We start from the raw sequence: 18994 nt of genomic DNA on the forward strand, positions 1-18994 counted from the left end.
GGAAGGGAAGGGAAGGGAAGGGAAGGGAAGGGAAGGGAAGGGAAGGGAAGGGAAGGGAAGGGTTGGGTTTTCTTTCTTTTTCTGGTGAAACTGTAAGATCGTATCTTGGTCCGATCTCAACATGAGCCTAGGACTGCGCCTGTGAGAAAGATTTATAAATCTTGAGGAGTGCAGCACAGTTCCTGCAAGATCTAATTTTAGAGGTTCTCTGTCAGAGGACTATGATTCCGTGCAGCTATATTATCATTTATTGGTTTGGTTTGTAGTCTGGACATAGTAGAAGATGTGGGATGCAACGTGCAGTCATAACTCAAGAACTGTTTCTGCACTTGCTGCACTGAAATTCACAAATGTGATAAGAACAGGTTCAGAGGGTCTTAGGCTAGGTGGTTGGGGAAAGGAGAGTAACAGATTTACTTGTAAGAGAGAAGCTGTCTTGCACATGTTGGGGTTGATAGAGGAAAATTAGGCAGCCATTCAATGATCATGAGAAGAGTGAGACAAGCCAATCATATATGGGCAGGAGCCATGCGACCCACATGTATGGAAAAGTCTGCTGTCACTTTCAGTGGTTTGGTTGTCACTGCTATAGTCTCTGCTGTTTGCAAGTTCTCACGAATTTGTGATGCTTTTATGGCAGGTGCTAAAGCAAACAGAGATTCCTGGGGACTGCACAGTTCAGCACCCTTGAAAGGAGAAAAGGGAGACAGAGGAGCTCCAGGACCACCAGGTATCCAAAATTCTAAACAGAAATTAAGAAAATTTTCTCTTCTGTGCTGGCTTATCCACCATGAACATCTATTCCTTTCCAGGTTCTGTATTGAATGTAAATTAATGTATCACAAGTATTTTTGCCTATACCTGATGATTTCAGGTGCTTCATAGGGAGAGGATTATGAGATGGTTATTCTTATAATCTTACTGTAAAACTGCAGCTAGTGAAGGTTGGCAAAAATAACACAAGAATTCTGGTTAGACTGAAGACTAATTCACCTTTCAGCTAAAATAACAGAGGTTTATTCATTTGTTTGCCGACCAAATCAAATAGATTAGCTAGCTTCTATGTTTTTCAAGTTCAAGCATGTTAACTAAGACCAATACTGTTGCTGCTCTAAAAATATTCCTGTTTGGTTCTTGCTTATTGACGTAGTTGCTAAAATATCTTTCATACAAACCAGTTGTCTAGGTCTCACAGATGTCCACATAATCATTGACAGGGAAAATTCACAAGCCAGAAGTTGCATTATAGAAGTACAGGAATCTTTTCAAAAACCTTTTTTGAGATGCAGGCGGCAGAAACTCTTTCCACTACAATATCTGTTGAGTTTCAGCAACCAGAAACCTTTCTGGTCTGTCATATTTGTCCATGCAGTGGATTTATTTTTAATTCTTACAAAATGTCTCCTCTCAGACCTTACAAACAGGGTCTATTAGTCGAGACCATGCAAACATATGAGGCCAGCACAAAAAGTCGGTAAATGGCTGGCTGTGCTTTATTTAGCTACTTCATATAGAGGCAGGTGTAGTAACTATCCAGAGCACAGGTGCTGTGCTCCAACCTCATGTACAGTGCTCAAGCACAACCCCAGTTTTTCTGGCTGGAGGAACACAGTCTGGAACCTTCAAAGAAAACACATTTAGAAATATACAAGAGCTTCTTTTCTGTATGGAGGAGATTCTTTGTGAATCCTGGAAACAATGGAGCTAAAGGAAAATCAGTGAGGTGAAGCAAGATGGTTTCTTGCTGGGCAAGCATTAGGTGTGGTAAAAGTGAGTTCTCTTGCTCCAGGGACCAAGTCAATTTCTAGGGCAGACTGCAGGTGTGAAAGCAGTGTAGCTTCACATTTTCTAAAAGAAAGTTCACCAAAGATCTATGACTTTATGATTGTTGGGAGGGCATGATTTTGCCATTGATTATGCACATGCAAAGTGCTGTTAGCACTTAGTCCATGCAGCAACATCTGAAAACAAAGAGAAATGAAAATGTCTGGTCTACCAGCAGAAGCCACTCAAAAAAGTATGTTTCCCTCTGGCTAGTGCTAAGATCCCTAAAGGTCCTGCCAAAAATTACCTACCAGGCCTCTACTGAATGTCTACAGAAGAAAGGTGAAGTAGGTTTGCCCTTTGAGAAGCCATGTCAGTCAAACTTCTCTGGCTGTCTGTACTAACTAACTAAACTCACATGGGCTTCATGTAACTTGTTCAGGCCTAGTCTGCTTCCTGGTCATTCTATGAAGACCACCTACCATTCCATTCCACCTCTCCATCCCCTTCCCCTCACATGGATCACTGCAGAAAGCTGTAACTGGTGGGGTTGGAATAAAATCTAAATAGCTGCCATATCGGGAATACATTTCTGTTCCACAGTGCAGATGTACAAAATGTCTGCTTGACTTAATTTTATCTGAGGTGACATGCTGAGATATGAGCCCTATGGCTGGACCCAAAGATCTCAGAAATTAATCAGAACACATTTGAGGAAAATGCATTGAACTGTTATGGACAGCTGTAAAATAGTTTGAGAGTTTTTTTCCAAGTCTATGCCAAACAGATAATATTTGAAGGCTTTTTAGACTTTTTGTGCTGGCTTGACGGCTTTGGCTGACCACCATTGGCAGACAACGCAACACAGGTGGTGTAACCATTGAATCTGATATTGGTTTTCATTGCAGAAAAATGTCAAGGAACAGTTATTATACAACCAGCAGCACGGCAGCAACACCATGGCTTTCTCTTATCAGCTATGGTACTGTCTTGGCATGAAAGACCACACAAGTACTGATGGATCACCACACTACCAGCAAAACATATGAAAAACTTCTCTTTTACCTTGGTTTCCATCAAAGGGGTTAACTTGAATGCTTTTCTTTCACCCCTCTTCCGAGCTGCTATGTTGTCAGAAAACAGAATATTTCATATTTGAGCCTTCTTTTTTGCTGATTTATCTGAAATTCACAGTCAGATTCAGAAGTTATTAAGGTAGAGGAGTGACATAGGGCATGTAAGTCTTGCTTTGTTAGGAAACCAAACTAAAAATATCTGTTTGATTTAAAGGTTAATGCTATTAGTGTAAATAGTTTTCCTTTAAACTCCTAAACCAATAATACCCTAAGCAATGCTTTTAAAAAGAAAATTACAGTTAATTATCATATTTTCTTCATTTTTCAGGTCCACCTCTGCCTCCATCATATTTCAGCCACTTTATTAATAGCATAAAGGTAATTATATCCCATTTGTGTTTGAGGTCTATTAAGTTTTTTTAAAACGTGTACTTTACTATAAATTAAGCATAAAACAGTGTAACATAGTGAAATGCAAAAAAACAGATAAGAACAGCAACAGTTACAAATTATATTAATTTCTTAAACTCCAGCTGCATAGGCAGGTTTAATTCAAGCATAGAGATGTCCATTGTCAGTAGTATATAAAGATTACTTTTGAAAAAAACTTTATTACTGAAATAAACTTTTTTACTGAGGCTTTTTACCTTCCCAGTGGTATTAAAGTGAGTCATAATTCACTGTTACCTAACATATCTGCCTTAAATGAATGCTTTTGTTTCCATGCCAGCTCAGGTAAGAGACATCCATTACCTAATGGGCTCCTAGAACATTGGGCAGGGGGGCTGGGGAGCGTGGAAATCACTTCCATGTCATGCTATTTATCTTTTAAGCACACTGAATAAAATCAAATTATGGAAACTACTTTTCCTGGAAGCTTTTACAACAAAGATGTATCTGGTCTCTCTCTGTTCTATTATTCTCCTGATTGCTTCAAGTGGCTTAAAAAATGAATAACAATATGATACTATTTTAAATGTTTTTAAGTGAACAAGGGTCTTTATCAGTAGAAGATTTGAAAAAAATTGAATCAAGTTATCACTAAATGATGCCTCCAAAAGTGGTGTGCTGACAGTCTCCTTGAAGGACTCTTAAGTGCTGTCTGGTTTCTGGATTTTGTTTCTGCTTGGTGGAGTGCACCTAAGATTCCTATGATATAAAGTTCCCCATGTATGCATGGCAAAGCGGGTATGGCTTCTTTGACCTTATAGTGTAATGTCTGTAGCTTTACAGCATTAGTTGCAAAGAACTCATTTTTCATTTTCCAAAATGGCCTGCCGTACAGAAAGCTTTAGTCCTGTTTACTGGGATACTAAAAGGACTAAAAGTTGGAGAAGGAGCTGCACACATCCATCTCCTCTGGCTGTCTACAGATACCTGCCATTCTTGCTTTGTCGTTTGCCTCTTCTATTCAAAGGTTTATATCTCAGAGACGTGAAACAAAGTAGGCAAAAAAAAATGAAGGAAATAAACCATCAGATAAACGAAGGGGAGGAAGGAATGTACGACTGCTGTGGTTAATTTTGCACAAAGAGATAATGGTTTAGTACTTAAATGCTTCTTCTCACCCATTGTTTCCCAAACGAACTGATAATCAGCGATGGAGGACAGAAGACATACAGTTCAATGTGTCTGCAATTTTATGTGGTGTCTGTTTTGTTTTCCTGGTACACATCTCCACCCACCTCTCTCATCATATGCACTGTAATCTTCACTTTACCACATACATTCAAATACCTCTTTTCCATGTCAATCTTGCTTTGCTTTTTCCTTCATGGTGGAGAAAAGCAGAAAGCCAGGCTTTTATGCTTCCTTCGACTTCCTCTTTGCCTTCAGCTACAGCACAGAACAAGTTTTTGCCGGGAAAAATATGAGGAAACAGCAACAGAGGCATTTTCTCTGCCTCCACCTAACCCCACCTCTCCTAGCCCTGAGAGCCTTTCAGCCTCGATAGAGAAAGCATTCCTTTTCATCCCATATCACAGAAGAAGGATGTTAAAAAGATTTCATGCGGATGCTTTTCTTTATTAAGCTCGGAGATTTCATGTAACTTTAAAAGATCAGTTGTTACTGAGAACACAGCTGCGATGGGCAGGGCACGTCTCCAGGATGAAGGACCACCGCCTCCCTAAGATCTTGCTTTACGGTGAACTTGCCACTGGCTGCCGCATGAGAGGAGCCCCGAAGAAAAGATACAAGGACTCCCTGAAACAGCATCTCAGCCTTGGCCATATTGATCACCATAACTGGTCTACTCTGGCCTCAAATCGGGAGGCCTGGAGACACACCATCTATAACGCAGCTGTCTCCTTCGAGAACACACGCAGGATCACTCTTGAGGAGAAAAGGCAACGCAGAAAGAACCGTGTATTGCAGAATACACCATTTAAGGAGTCTTTCTGCTGTGCCTTTTGCAATCGGATATGTCTGTCACGTATTGGCCTCATAAGCCAGCAGCGTGCCTGTAGCAAATGTGGATAGAGCCTTCCCAAATCTTCGTTCGCGAAGCCCAGCCATGATGAAAAGATCAGTGCATTGAGTTCTGATCTCAGCTCAATGTTTTAAAATATTTTATCTTTAAAGGGTGAAAAAGGAGACAATGGAGTCACTGGTGTAAAAGGAGAAAAAGGAGAACCAAATGGAGGGGGTTTTTTGACAGGACCTCCTGGACCACCTGGAAGACCAGGATTAGTTGTAAGTCACACGAATTGTAGAATAGGAATATTTGTGAGTACCCATTGTTTTAATTTAGAAAGCACTAAGAAGAGACAAACATCAGGATGATACTAAGAACTATAGAAAAACTCATATGCTAAGCATTAGGAGAATGTTGCATTAAGTGTAAGCATACACACTTCACTGTTGTGCACAGAATTAATTTGCTATGAAATATTGATGTAACGCTGTGCTCGTCTGTCTAATATAACTACCTCAGTATGTAGATCATGCTATAACAGCATTACAAATCAAAGAAGCATATATAATTTTTGATGCTACTAGTTATATTACCATAAATGCCAAAATAGGCCATATAAAATTAGTCAGAGGCTGACTTGAAAATTATTGGCCACCTAAATAATTAATCTTATTTTCCTAGTAATCCAAAAATATGAATGAAAAGTCCAGTGTGTACCAACCTGGATCATTCCTGTGAAATTCAGCCACTTTTTGAAGGTGGTCTTGTTGTGTTAAATTAGCAAGACCACCTTCAAAAACCCCGCTGGAGCTAGTCCACATTGCTGAGAACCATCTCCCTGGTTAAAATTTTCTTTTTCCATTATATCCATGCCTCCTTGAAGAAAATTACACACAAACTCATGTCTAAATGGCAGTGTACTGGCAGGCATTCAGAAAATGTTGCCACCAGAGATCATGGCCCTGCAGTAGTGAAACCAATACATTCAAGGAAATACTTTTCATCGCCTACAGGGACCAAAAGGAGACTCAGTTGTTGGACCCAGAGGACCTCCAGGGTTACCTGGCTTACCTGGCTTACCAGGTTATGGAAAAATTGGACCTCCTGGCCCACCTGGCCCACCTGGCCCACCAGGACCCCCTGCAATATATGGTTCAGGTGAGCTTTTCACTGTATAAGCACGTGTATAGCCATGTGCCCAGACCCCCCTGTGACCAATTCCTTCACACCTGGCAGGATATCCCACCTGCCCACTCTCTCTGCATACCTGAATCAGGTTGTTTCCCACTCTCCTCCCGCCCTACACTGATTTCTCCTGGGGGGTGAGTTGGAACTGAGACAACGAAAGGGACAATTTCTCTGCAAACAGTTTTCACTAGCTAGTGCCATGGGGAGTGCTGTTACATGAAAGATTTTACTGTAGCTGTGTTTGTGGCTGGGAGGAAATCTGCATAATAGAGACAGGTTGCCTTGAGAGCTTTGCAAAATCCATCAAATTGAGCAGTTGCCTAAATCTGGGCCAAACCACTCTTCTTGTGCTGAATGGACTTGAATGAAGCTGGTGGCTGTCACAAGTGGTTTTCCCCAGGGCTCAATATTGGGTCCAGATCTGTCTAATATCTTTATCAATGATCTGGGCAAGGGGATCAAGTGCACCGTCAGTCAGCTTGCTTCCAAGTTGGGCAGGAAAGTTGATCTGCTGAAAGGCTCTACAGAGGGACAGACTGGATCAATGGGCCAAGGCTAGTGGTATGAGGTTCAACAGGGCCAAGTGCCAGATCCTGCATTTGGATCACAACAGTCCCATGCAGCCCTACAGGCTTGGGACAGAGTGGCTGGAAAGCTGAACAGTGGAAAAGAACTTGGGGGTGTTGGTTGACAACTGCTGAACGTGAGCCAGCAGTGTGCCCAGGTTGCCATTGGCCAATGGCATCCTGACCTGTACCAGAAATAGTGTGGCCAGCAGGACCAGGGCAGTGATTGTCACCCTGTATTTGGCACTGGTGAGGCCACACCTCAAATACTGTGTTCAGCTTTGAGCCCCTCAATTCCAGAAGGACACTGAGGTGCTGGAGCAAGTCCAGAGAAGGACAGTGAGCTGGTGAAGGTCTGGAACACGAGTCTGATGAGGAGCAGCTAAGCGAGCTGGGGGTGTTTAACCTAGAGAAGAAGAGGTTCAGGGGAGACCTTTTCCCTCTCTACAACTACCTCAAAGAAGGTTGTAGCCAGGTGGGAGTTGGTCGCATATTCCAAGTAACAAATAACAGGACAAGTGGAAATGGCCTCGAGTTGCAGGAGGGGAGGTTTAGATTTGATATTATGAAAAATTTTTTCATCTAAAGCACTGTAACATGCTTCCCTCGAGTGTAACCATGGTACCTGGGGACGTGGTTTAGTGGTGAACTTGGCAATGCTGGATTAATGGTTGGAACTGATGATCTTAAGGGTCTTTTCCAACCCAAATAATTCTCTAATTGTCTGTTAAAAAACAGTACCCACAGTAGTCTAGAATGAGACTGCTGGAGAACTGCTACTAAAAAGTAGTTCCTACACAAATGCTGAATAGAAACGAAACTTTGGGAAGGTTGGTTGCTCTACCTTTAATGGTTGTCAACTTAATGGATTAGAAAAGGAGCAAAATGTGCCGTAAATAGTCATATCAGGAGAAGAACTTTGCAAACAAGGTGGTATTAAAGGGAGTATGTGGCTATAAACCAAGTGTCACAGTTCAAGACATTTGTGCTTTTGACTCCTTTTGGGTCACAAGTTTGCTAGTGACAAGCCTCATACTATTAATGTCCCTTAGATTAGGTTCTGGTGGATGGGGTCCTGGACTCCTCTGACGTTACTTGATAGGTCTGCCTGAGTGAATGACTGATTCCTCCCTCTAGGAACTGTGCCCAGCATGGGAATCTAGCCAGGTAAAACCAGAGCAGAGCATTCCTTAATCTCAGCTGAAAATGTTATACTAATAGGAAGGGAATTTTTAAGTAAATTGAGAGGCTGTAACACAGATCTGTTCTTCTTAAAGTTTGGTAAGGTCCTATGAATACTTCTCTGCATTCCTGAGAACTAATGATCAGCTTGTTTTCCCACAAGACCTATGAGTACGCTAGTTTGGGGAGAAGATATCTCTGTCTCCAGTTTGTTCTCTCCAAGTATTTTGTGAACCTGGTCAGCCTGGTTTATGCAGCAGGTATACTGGAGACTTCCAACCTGTCATCCAGTAAATATTAGTAATTTAGTGTCTGTCAGAATTATTCATCCTCAGAATAATATTTGAGAAAGAAAAAAAAATCCTTAATATGTCCAACCTTGGAACATAGGCTTTATCTGAATCACGATCATCATGATATGGACAGGTCCACAGCATCCATGAAGTCAATAAAGGCCTTCAGGCCTTCTGCTGTGTAATTTATATTAAGCACTTTTGAATATTTGCTATGAGACCCAGTCAGACAAAACAAATTATTATTAGTATCCCATCTCTATACTTTCACTTATCCTCTCTGCCATTAGTCTTCATCATCTTCCTACACATTTTCCTCTTTGCTTTGTTAAAAGCTTCTTTAGGTAGCACACTGATGAATATTCGTTTTACTAAACGTTAACACAAATGTTTATTTATTTTCTGTCTTCAAGGTTCAGTTATCTCTGTTAAAGCTCTTACTATCTGTAATAGGGGGTTCACATACTGTAGTATGGGGTTCCCATATTTTAATATGGGGAAGGAGGAGTAGCTTATCTGCAGGTGAATAGCTCTGAACACTACTAAGAACTGAACCCCTTTCCCCTGCTCTTGGCTTGAAGGACCTGCTCTGCAGTATCTTGGTAAATGCCTCAGAGCATAGATTCTTCAGTTTGTAAAAGGTGATTTCGAGTCTCCTCTGGGATTCACAAAAACAAACAAGCAAGGTCAGTGTGTAGAAGCTCTTTCTTCCAAACAGCTTCCAAGTTCTGATATCATGCCATGCATTTGCACAAGATGCTTGCTTTCACTCTTGCATATCTTTCAGTCTTTCCTACCTTAAAAGAAAGAAGTTTTTACTCCAAAAAACAGGGACTTCTCAGCTCAAGGTGAAGAAATTCAGTTTTGGAGTAAAGACAGGTACTAGTTATTAGATGGACTGCAGTCTTAGAAGTTCAAGTTCATACCCCTGAATAATTCTTTATTGCTTTGAAACATAAGCTGAGCTTACAAGTGATTTTTTTATCTAAGGAAAAGTATTTTTTTATTTACTTTTATAGCAAAAGATATAACGATGCCTTCCAAGTTTATATGGGCAGGAACTAAAAGTTCTTCCTCTTCCATATGCACATCAGCAGCAGCTTGCGGAACAGCATTCTGGTCAATTTAAGTGGGTCTGGCTCTTCATTTGCAAAGTTTCTATGACAAATTGCAATCAAAAATTTGGCCTTAACCTCCCAAATAACAGAGAAAAGATTGTTTTATCCTTGCCTTTAAAAAAATCCTTAGAAGGCATTTTCTGTAGTTGACTTGAACACAGCTATTCAGGACTTGACTATGGCTATTTAAAACCTCTACTGCTCCTAGACGTCACCACTAAGTCCTTTCTTTATGTCACTCACATTCTCTCTCACAAAACATGTCCTTCAACATGTATTCTGTGCTTGTTTTATTTTAGCAGCTGCAATGCCTGGGCCACCAGGTCCTCCTGGAGAGCCAGGGTCACCTGCCACCAGGAATCTGGTAAGAAACAAAATAAAGAAGTTGCTATATTGAAAGCTTTCATCAAATCTTTCGGTGATCACCAGTAGCACTGAAAGAAGAGTGAAAGTTCCATCCTGTGTTTTTGTTTACTAGATTGTTTTATGAACCATGTAATTTTTAGCAGGGAATCCATATAGCTGAGAAAAGGGATGAGAGGAGAAATCCGTCCCTTGCCTTGTTATAACAACCTATTCAAATAAATGCAAAGATTGGTGGCATGCTAAAGTTGTGGAATGTTATATATTCCATGTTCAAAACAATGTTCAAATCAAACTGAGATACTACGTGAGATGATACAGTGTTGAGATACTAGAATAACTACTGAATGCCCAGTTTCTATGAAAAAACCACTTTGCATTACTAGATTGAAACCCAGTAATATAGGTCATTTGATTCTAAGATGAAAATTGTAGATTTCCCTTGCAAATCTAAAAATCATTGTGCCAGAATATACATATAAATTTGTTTTCTTTTGTTACATCATTAATCAAATCAGAATCGGATCCCAGGTATCCATGAAGTAGAAAAACCATCTAAGACAGAAGTCTTGGTCATTTCTAAATTAAGATTTCATAGTTCCTGGGGGGAAAAAAAAAAAAAAGAAAAAGAAAAAAAAGCCAAAAATCTCTTCAAGCTAGCAGAGGGCATTCACTGCAATTGTCGGGGGAGAAACAGATATTCCAAGACTAGTGCCCCAAGGTAGAGGACTGTAGTTACAGGCTACTGTCTCAGATAGGAGGTCCAAGCCCACTTAGGTCAAAATTATGATTAAAAAACAATATGCAAACCTATAGTAAGGCCTGCATTATTCATAAAGCATTAATATGCATTCTGACACTGAAGAAATGAGAAAGAAATTATACTCAAGTATCAAGAAATTACACTCTCCAGAAACTTGATAAACTACCTGGAATTCTTTTCTGAACTCTGCATTTTGATCTAGGATGCTAAACTGCAGCAGTGCAATGACCTTCACTCTGTACAAAATTAACTTCTGCTGTAGTTCTAGTACAGTCCGCAGAATGATGATGCTGGTACGCCAAAGTAACAAGATATTTATGTTACTGAAGCTTTATGGATTAAATTATGTAAAACTGACTTTATGAGCATTTCCTTCAGAAGAAGCCTTGATATTTATGTGTTCAAATGAGACTTCAATTTAACAATTTAACTTGCCAAATGTTCTCTGTGTCTGATGAAGTATGTTTTCCTATTTGACAGGTTACAACATTCCAAAACATTGAGGGTATGTTGGAAAAAGTCCATTTTGTAGCAGAAGGTACACTAATCTATCTGAGGGAAACCAGTGAGGTTTTCATCCGTGTTCGAAATGGATGGAGAAAATTGCAGGTACTATTGTACTGCGTCTTAATCTTTTCCAATTCCCTTACGCACAATGGAGTTGTGGGAGATATTTTTACACAGGTGGAGTAGTATGGGTACAAAGATTCCTTTTTTTTTTTTTTAATTTCTAAGCTCCTGGTGACATGCTTTTGTTTTACTCTTCTTTTTTGGTTCTTTCAGCTTGGTGAGCTAATTCCTATCCCTGCTGACAGCCTTCCTCCTCCAGCCATATCAAGCCATGTAAGTACAAAATATTGAACCATGAAAAACTGAATCTAGATGTGTGATACACTTGGCAGTAGTTGCATGCAGATCACTACACAACATGATTTTCCACTGAGATTTTTTAGTTCAAAATAAACATCCCACCTCTACATAAGCTTGCAAATTGGTTTGCATTGGACAGCCATCTCTTTCCAGTATCTTCTGAGATTCCAAGACTACAGAGGCAAAGCAGAATAAAGTAGGCTGCCAAAAAAACCCAAAACAAAACAACCAAAACCAAAAACAATCAAACAAACAAAAACAAAACAAAAAACTCAAACCCACAGATTTTGGTTTCATAACACTGAAGTCAGTCATATGAAGCCCTGATCCCCTTCAAGGAAACTCAAACAAGTGTTTCTGAAAGCAGATTTTCTTTAAAAGATTATAGTCCTGTATTCAGTGCACGATAATCAACACCTTCATGTAGCTTATCCCACAGTGTTCAGAGGGTCTATTCTAATGCCTCAGTTGTTAGTTAGAACTTGACCCCATTCTGCAAGTTATTGTACCAACCCGCATGTGAACATGCTGTCTGTCCCAAAAAATTACAGGAGGATGAAAACCAAGAAGTGGCAAATTGGATAGAGAACAGTATTGTTGGTGACAGGTTAATTGGTCTGCTGAGATAATGAAAGGGCAAAAGAGTGCTAGGAAGGAGCAGTGAGAAGGAAGATGGCCAGAAGGAAATAAAAAAGGTTAGAATAGGTCAGGGAGAAATTCATTTAGTATACTGGGAAAAATGTCTAGATCTGAAGTTGTAATAAATTGTCTGCAGCCTCCAGTTGACACCACACGAGTTTCTCATGTGGTACAGCCGGTGACTGGTTACTCATACGTACTGTAACTGGAGAAGAAAACTTTGCTGTTCCTGAAACAACTGATATTCCCTCCCACTGCATTTTTTTTCCCACATCCTCCATACCCTTTCAGTTTTGATTTTACTGAACTGCTCTTCTACTCCTGCCAAGAGCAGGCTTCTTCCATGCAGGATTCCAGGTGTGATCCAGCACTAATACCAGCTCTGGCAGAGCACTGTGGAATGGGTACATTCGGGTCTAGCAAAGCTACACTGGCCAGGCCAGCTTTTAAACACATGTTTATGTGACACACCAAGCTGATGATATGCAGATAAAGTATTCTGGCTACTTTGTTTGGGGCTATTTTTCAAAGGCAGGACAGTTTTAGGTTCTCCAGTGTTCAATGTTTGCTTTATTTTAAAAGTTATTGAGTGTCTAAAATTCTGATCTCAGTAGTATATTTAACATATCTGTTTGCTTGTGTTCAAATATCAGGGATTTCAGTCCATTCCAGCACTGAGACCAGTATCAAATATGAACAATGGAAAACCAGCAGTAAGTATGAAATCTGTATTGCAACTGCATAGTTGTGGTTTGAAACGTGATAGATTGCATCTTGAGGGAGAGTTGTGATATTTACTCTTCAAATTCAGAGCTTTTACTTTAGAAATTTACAAATACGCTTCTTTATTTTGTTTAGACATCTCAGACACAATTTTAAATTGTTTCCTCTGGATCTATTTTCATCATCCCAACCCCTTTCCCATCTCAAAGAAAAAGGAATCCTGACTCTGAGTTAGGAATACCTCTTCACTTAGCGATTGTACCCACAACACAGAGTAACTTTTAAGTTAACAGTAGTGTAACAATTAAATAAGAAAAATATTCATTAGAATATTTTCTATCTATGTGGTACTGCTTGTTTTAGACAGGCATTTTAGAACCTAAGCCTTCATTTAAAAGACTTCAAAATATTTAGACAAAGAAAGCAAAGTAACTGAGTTATATTTAAAAAGACTGAAAACAAAAATTAAAAAAAAACAAGAATGTGGATTAGTTCTTGCATCTGTGCTGTTATACTTTAGCATGTTACTTCTTGTATTTTTTAATGGTATATGGTCACTACTTACAGCTTTTTTCCATCTTTGTAGAATTTGGGATTTTGTTTGTGTGAAAACTCCAAGACTTCTACTTGAAAATACTAGCTGCTTTTAAAAGAATTTTAATTTTTAGGAGTATATAACCTTCATGGTTTCTTTAATATTGAAAGATAAATTGGTATTTCTGCTAAGAGCCTGACAGCTCTGAGAAATGTAATGTTATGGCACCAAATAACTTTCATACCTATTATGGAAGTTACACATTCTATGCTGGCAGGAAGAGGGGGCACTATTTTGTTTACAAAATGTCTTCCTAGTGTTACGAACTTTCTTTTACAATGGTACCTTTTCCTTTTTTTCCTCTAGTTGCATCTGGTGGCTTTGAACTTCCCATTTTCTGGTGACATGCGAGCGGATTTTCAGTGTTTTCAACAGGCCCAACTAGCAGGTTTGACATCTACCTATAGAGCCTTCCTCTCGTCACATTTGCAAGATCTGGCCACAGTTGTCAGAAAAACAGACCGATACCATTTGCCAGTAGTCAATCTTAAGGTAAAAATGAGTGCTTAGTATTTGTTATATTAGAATAGGCTGTAAGTGCCCCAAAAATCTTGGAAAGTGACAAAAGCACAAAGTTTCAGCCCAAAAATTTTATAAAGAAGCAGCTTTGCTTCATATTTCACAGTCAGGTTCAAGAAACAAAAAAGCAGTGATGAAATGGAAAACTGCTGAGCTATTATGTTTTACCTTCTGGTATGATCATGGAGTATAGTAGGATAAAATGCCTATTTTTCTCATTTCTAACTAAAATGCAAATTCTATGCTTAGGAATGATGTTGGATTTAGCCCAATGAAACAGAGAGGAGAGTCTAGAGCATGAGTCATTTTGTGGTCTCACATAAACAGACACACACTAAAACTGAGGAAAACAAACCATGTCTCTGTAGCATTGGCTGGCTCCCAGAACAAGCGGCCAAAGAAACCTACAGGAATAACACATGATGCTTGGAACGTGTTGAGTGGATGCTGCTCTGAAGTGCATACAAATACAGAGCCTTGAGAGAAATTTGTGAAGACAATATTGTTTCAACTTTGACTGGAAAAACTCAAAAGGATTTTGAGAAGTAGCCCAGTGCAAAGCTTTTGTGTTGAGCATTTGCAACACTTTTCACAAAATTGTGACCTTAATAGAAATTCTAGTCCAAGTTATCTCTATATTTTCTCCATATAGCTATATAGTACTTATAAGCAATTTTTCAAGCAATGCCTTAAGAACAAAAGGACAGTGGGTGATCAAGCTGAATTTTTGGAGTGACAATAGAACAGACACAACTGTGAGGCAAAGGCATGGATTGGAGAGCATCTGTTTGCACAGAGAAGACAGATGAGACAAGTTTTTTCAGGAACATCAAGCAGAAACTGATGAGAAAGCTGGAATCATAGGTGTCCTTAAATGCAGATAATATTTTTGATTTGTAGATAAGTCTATAAAGGTCAGGTATGACGCAGATTTGGGATTTGTTTTGTTTGTAAAAGTAGCTTTGACATTTTAACAGGGAGAAACCCTTTTCAGTAACTGGGAATCTATATTTGATGGAAATGGTGGACAATTCAACATTCATGTTCCAATATACTCCTTTGACGGGAGGAACATCATGACTGATTCATCTTGGTAAGTTTACATTACCCTTTATCTTTTATATGTTACATATAAGGGTTTTTTCTACTTTTACCAGATAGTAATAGAAATAGTGGCAATATCTTGGACTATTAGAAATGTGATATAAATTTCTTGTTTTCCTTATGCCATTTTTCTTTTCCATTTCTGATAGTCTAGGAATGGGATATTAAGTTGTGTTGTCCTTTCTTTCTCTCCTTTCTGTCTTTACCTAGCCACTATTTGCTTCAAGGAGAAGGAATGCAGAAATACAGGTCACCACATATATAGGCATGCAGTTGAATAAAGCAAAAGAGTCTCTTCCAGGAAATAACATCTTAACGTTACCTTTCAGGCCTCAAAAAGTAATATGGCATGGGTCAACCGCAAATGGGATTCGACTGGTTAGCAACTACTGTGAAGCCTGGCACACAGCTGATATGGGAGCTATGGGACAAGCGTCACCACTGAAGACAGGGAAACTTCTTGATCAGAAAGTGTATAGCTGTAACAATCAGTTTATTGTTCTCTGTATTGAAAACAGTTTTGTGTCTGATCCCCAAGGAAAATAATTCACCTGTTGCACATAGGAATATTCCATTCAATGACAGAAAAAGATGACACTGAAATTTCATTTGTAGCGATGTAAATATTTTACTTTTTGTAATTGCACATTTCAGGAAAAAAAATAGCCAAGGAAAACATACCTCAACACAAACCACATTCCAGTTACGTGAAACATCCAGTGCACATATGGCTGGCTTAAAGCCCTTCCTTCCACTTGAACCCCATGCGGTTCAAGGTTTGCCAGCAGCTAACTCACAGCCCCAAGTCTTTCTGGCTGAGCTGGAGGTCACTTCAGGGCATGAGTCAAGTGTGGTCTATGAGGAAGATCCAGTAGCTGTCTTATAAGCAGTATGGCTCAGCAAGGCTGCTGCTGCTTCAGAGCTGAGAAGCTGCATGCTCCATGCTCTCCTTCTCACTTGCATAGATTTTGAATACCTAAGGCACTGTTCATATATATGCATATATACATACTGTCCCTGAGCAAATACTGGAAGGCTGTTACACTTTACAGGGCTCACATTTTCCAAAAGAAGCTTTGAGAACGAAGGTGCTCACCTCATCTTAGTTTTAGTGGAAGTTGAGTACCTGACTCCTATAAGCTTGTACAGATTGCAGCTAGGTGCTTACACAGAAATTTAGCAGCTTCGACATCTTATTTCAGCTTTTTTCTGTGCAGATTTTAGGCATAGGGCTTTATGCAGGAGGAGTGAATTTCACCTAGACAAAATCTGGTCTTTATTTTGGTGCTACTGTTACCAGGAAACCTGAAAGCAATGTTAATAATAATAATAATCCTGTTTTACTGGTAGAACTGTGCAAAGTAAATGCAGACAAATGAACCATCTGACCTTTATTTATTTCATTGTGTATTAGAGGAGTCATTTCCTTTTGTGTCAGACTTCCAAATGAAATATGTCTGTCATGGTTTCTTTAAAGTGGGTTCTACACATTGTTATCCCACTAAATTGTATGTAAAATTATTTTCCTTTTTGTGAATTTTACCCTTCTGGCATTCACATAATTAAAGAATTGTTAATATAAAATAACCGCAACAATGATAGGAATGATCAAGTAATGGTAAGATTCTTCACAAACAGTTTCACCATAATATCTGAAATCTTTTGCTCTTATATTTGTCTACTGCATACTTTAAAAAACATATTTTCTTGTATTTTATCAGAAGTGACTATGGTGGTCAAACTCCATGTTATCATTTTTTTAAGATTTAATCTACAATCTATGTCAGAAATACATGTTCATTTGCTGACAAATAGTGTATTAAATAACTAGACAGCTACCTTCAACGGACAAAAGCAAATCACACTTACAATACTAAACTCATATATAATTATAAAACCAAATATTGTGAAATCCAGCTTTTTTTTTTCCAGTTGATTATAAAAGCTTATTTCCCAGTGTCAGCTGAAAGATATGTTCATTTTTTTCTGGAAAAGCAAAAAGTGTAAATTACTCCATTATTACAACATGGTAATAAGGCAAAAGCCATTTATATTACATTTAAAATGTATGGACAACAATTCATTGCACTTATTTATTGTTCACTTCCCTAAAACACTGAGCACTTTTGTGCAATGCCAAATTCCTTCAGTTCACAGAGTTGGAAGAGTTGTTATATGTACATCAGTCATTTCTGTGACTCTGAGTCACAGAAAGTTCAAGGGGGAAAATAAAGTGCTTTTACCTGCTTCAAGCAGGGACCATCTACTTTTAATCCTTTAATGGCCATCAGTGTTTCTGCTTGCAGCCAGTCATCATCATCATTCCTTGCTTTTCCCCTCCTGAGCTAGAGCAGCCCTCAGGGAGCTGGTTATCTCTTTGCCTAGAATTGCAGTGACAAGAGGTGACAGGGTGATGGGATCACACAGAAGAGCTCCGTGAAGGAGGAGGAGAGAAGACTAATAAAAACACACAGATTTTAGGAGATACTGAACTAGAGTTCAAGTTGGGTCCAGCAAAAGGAGTCCAGAGTTCAATTTGTGCCAGTCCTTTTACAGAGCTAACCCGGGAACTGAAATGGTTAAGTACCATCAATAAGTTGCTAGAGAACTCTCAGTGTTTGCTTCCCACCTCTAACATTAATCTGCAGGCTACAGTAATTGATTGCACACCCTTTAACTGAAGAAAGAGAAGGCAAACAAAAAGTTAATAACCATTTGAAAAAGAAATACTGAATTTTTCCTGGAAACATTAATTTATTTATTATGGATACTTTGGGGATGGTGCAAAATGCAGGAATACGTAGTTGATCACTCACTACAGACTTTTTCTAGGTGAAAAGCATTTTTTGTTTTGAAGGTAAATTGGCACATGAATTAAAAATTGACTTTGAATATACTACTCAAAATAGGACTTGGTTAGAATCGAACAACAGTTTTCAGCGGAAACATTATTTTTAATGCAATGTTTACTGGCTTGTATTAAATTTGACAGCTAACTTTGGTCCAAACAGGAGACATGAACTGTGTCATTTTCAAGAGACATGCATTAAGTCACAACACTTTTTGTTCTAATTTACCTGCTCTTTAATAATCAAAAGGAATTAAGACTCCTTGGTAACAAATGAAAACATTTTTTTCATTGTGTGTTTCACCTCCTCAAGGACCATTCTTTTAAAAAAGTGCAATTACTGCAGCAGATAGCCCCTGATTTAAAAAAAATAATACACAAACCGTACCTGTTATCATCACTGCTTTATGCAGCCAGAATATAATTCCTGCCAGCAGGGCAAATGTGTACTTACAAGTCGTTACTCTTTAGTATTTTGAAAGCAGTACATCACAATCAGTAATACATCTGTCTGAATTGACTGAACACATCCAATGGACCTTGTGGTATCATTCAATGATTTTTAAAATAATTTTTTGATGTGAAATTGCAAGGGTTGGGATTTTTTTTTTATTCTGAATTTGTAACACATCCTTCCGAATTGTTTAAAAGTTGGTGTGAGAGAATATAGGTTTTAATCTGATTAGGAAAAGGGGGAGGTCATATTGGGTGAAAGTGCAGCAATGTGCATGCATGCACATATAAATGCAGGCACACTTCTGTCCAAATACCTTTTTTCATCCTTGCCACCTTATATCCCGTGACTGAGATAGTCTTTGACTGCCTCATTATCTATTTTGACCTCGTGCATGGAGGTAAATGTTATATTAGGATGGAGGAATTTCTGATAGTCAGTTTACAAATCTGAGCTCAACAAAAACCTAGCTTCCCCTCGAGTCACTTTCCTACAGTTCTCTTCTTCATGATT

The 18994-nt window shown here is 38.9% G+C and overlaps 1 protein-coding gene across 4 annotated transcripts in view; it reads left to right on the plus strand.

The window, feature by feature from the left end:
- Positions 1–16577, plus strand: part of LOC127476215 (collagen alpha-1(XV) chain-like) — a 126009-nt gene extending 109432 nt beyond the window's left edge. For all 4 annotated transcript variants that reach the window (XM_051798866.1, XM_051798867.1, XM_051798869.1 and 1 more), the window contains 11 exons: positions 641–730; positions 3169–3218; positions 5424–5534; positions 6270–6414; positions 9903–9967; positions 11210–11338; positions 11513–11572; positions 12892–12951; positions 13863–14048; positions 15053–15168; positions 15509–16577. In XM_051798866.1, coding sequence (XP_051654826.1) covers positions 641–730; positions 3169–3218; positions 5424–5534; positions 6270–6414; positions 9903–9967; positions 11210–11338; positions 11513–11572; positions 12892–12951; positions 13863–14048; positions 15053–15168; positions 15509–15725 — 1229 coding nt within the window. In that variant the 3' untranslated portion in view covers positions 15726–16577. The remainder of the gene's footprint in view (positions 1–640; positions 731–3168; positions 3219–5423; positions 5535–6269; positions 6415–9902; positions 9968–11209; positions 11339–11512; positions 11573–12891; positions 12952–13862; positions 14049–15052; positions 15169–15508) is intronic.
- The last annotated feature ends 2417 nt before the right edge of the window (positions 16578–18994 follow it).

The sequence above is a fragment of the Manacus candei genome, unplaced genomic scaffold (assembly GCF_025592945.1).
Source record: "Manacus candei isolate 608988 ecotype Guabito, Panama unplaced genomic scaffold, ASM2559294v1 h1tg000049l, whole genome shotgun sequence".
In the NCBI taxonomy this organism is placed as follows: domain Eukaryota; kingdom Metazoa; phylum Chordata; class Aves; order Passeriformes; family Pipridae; genus Manacus; species Manacus candei.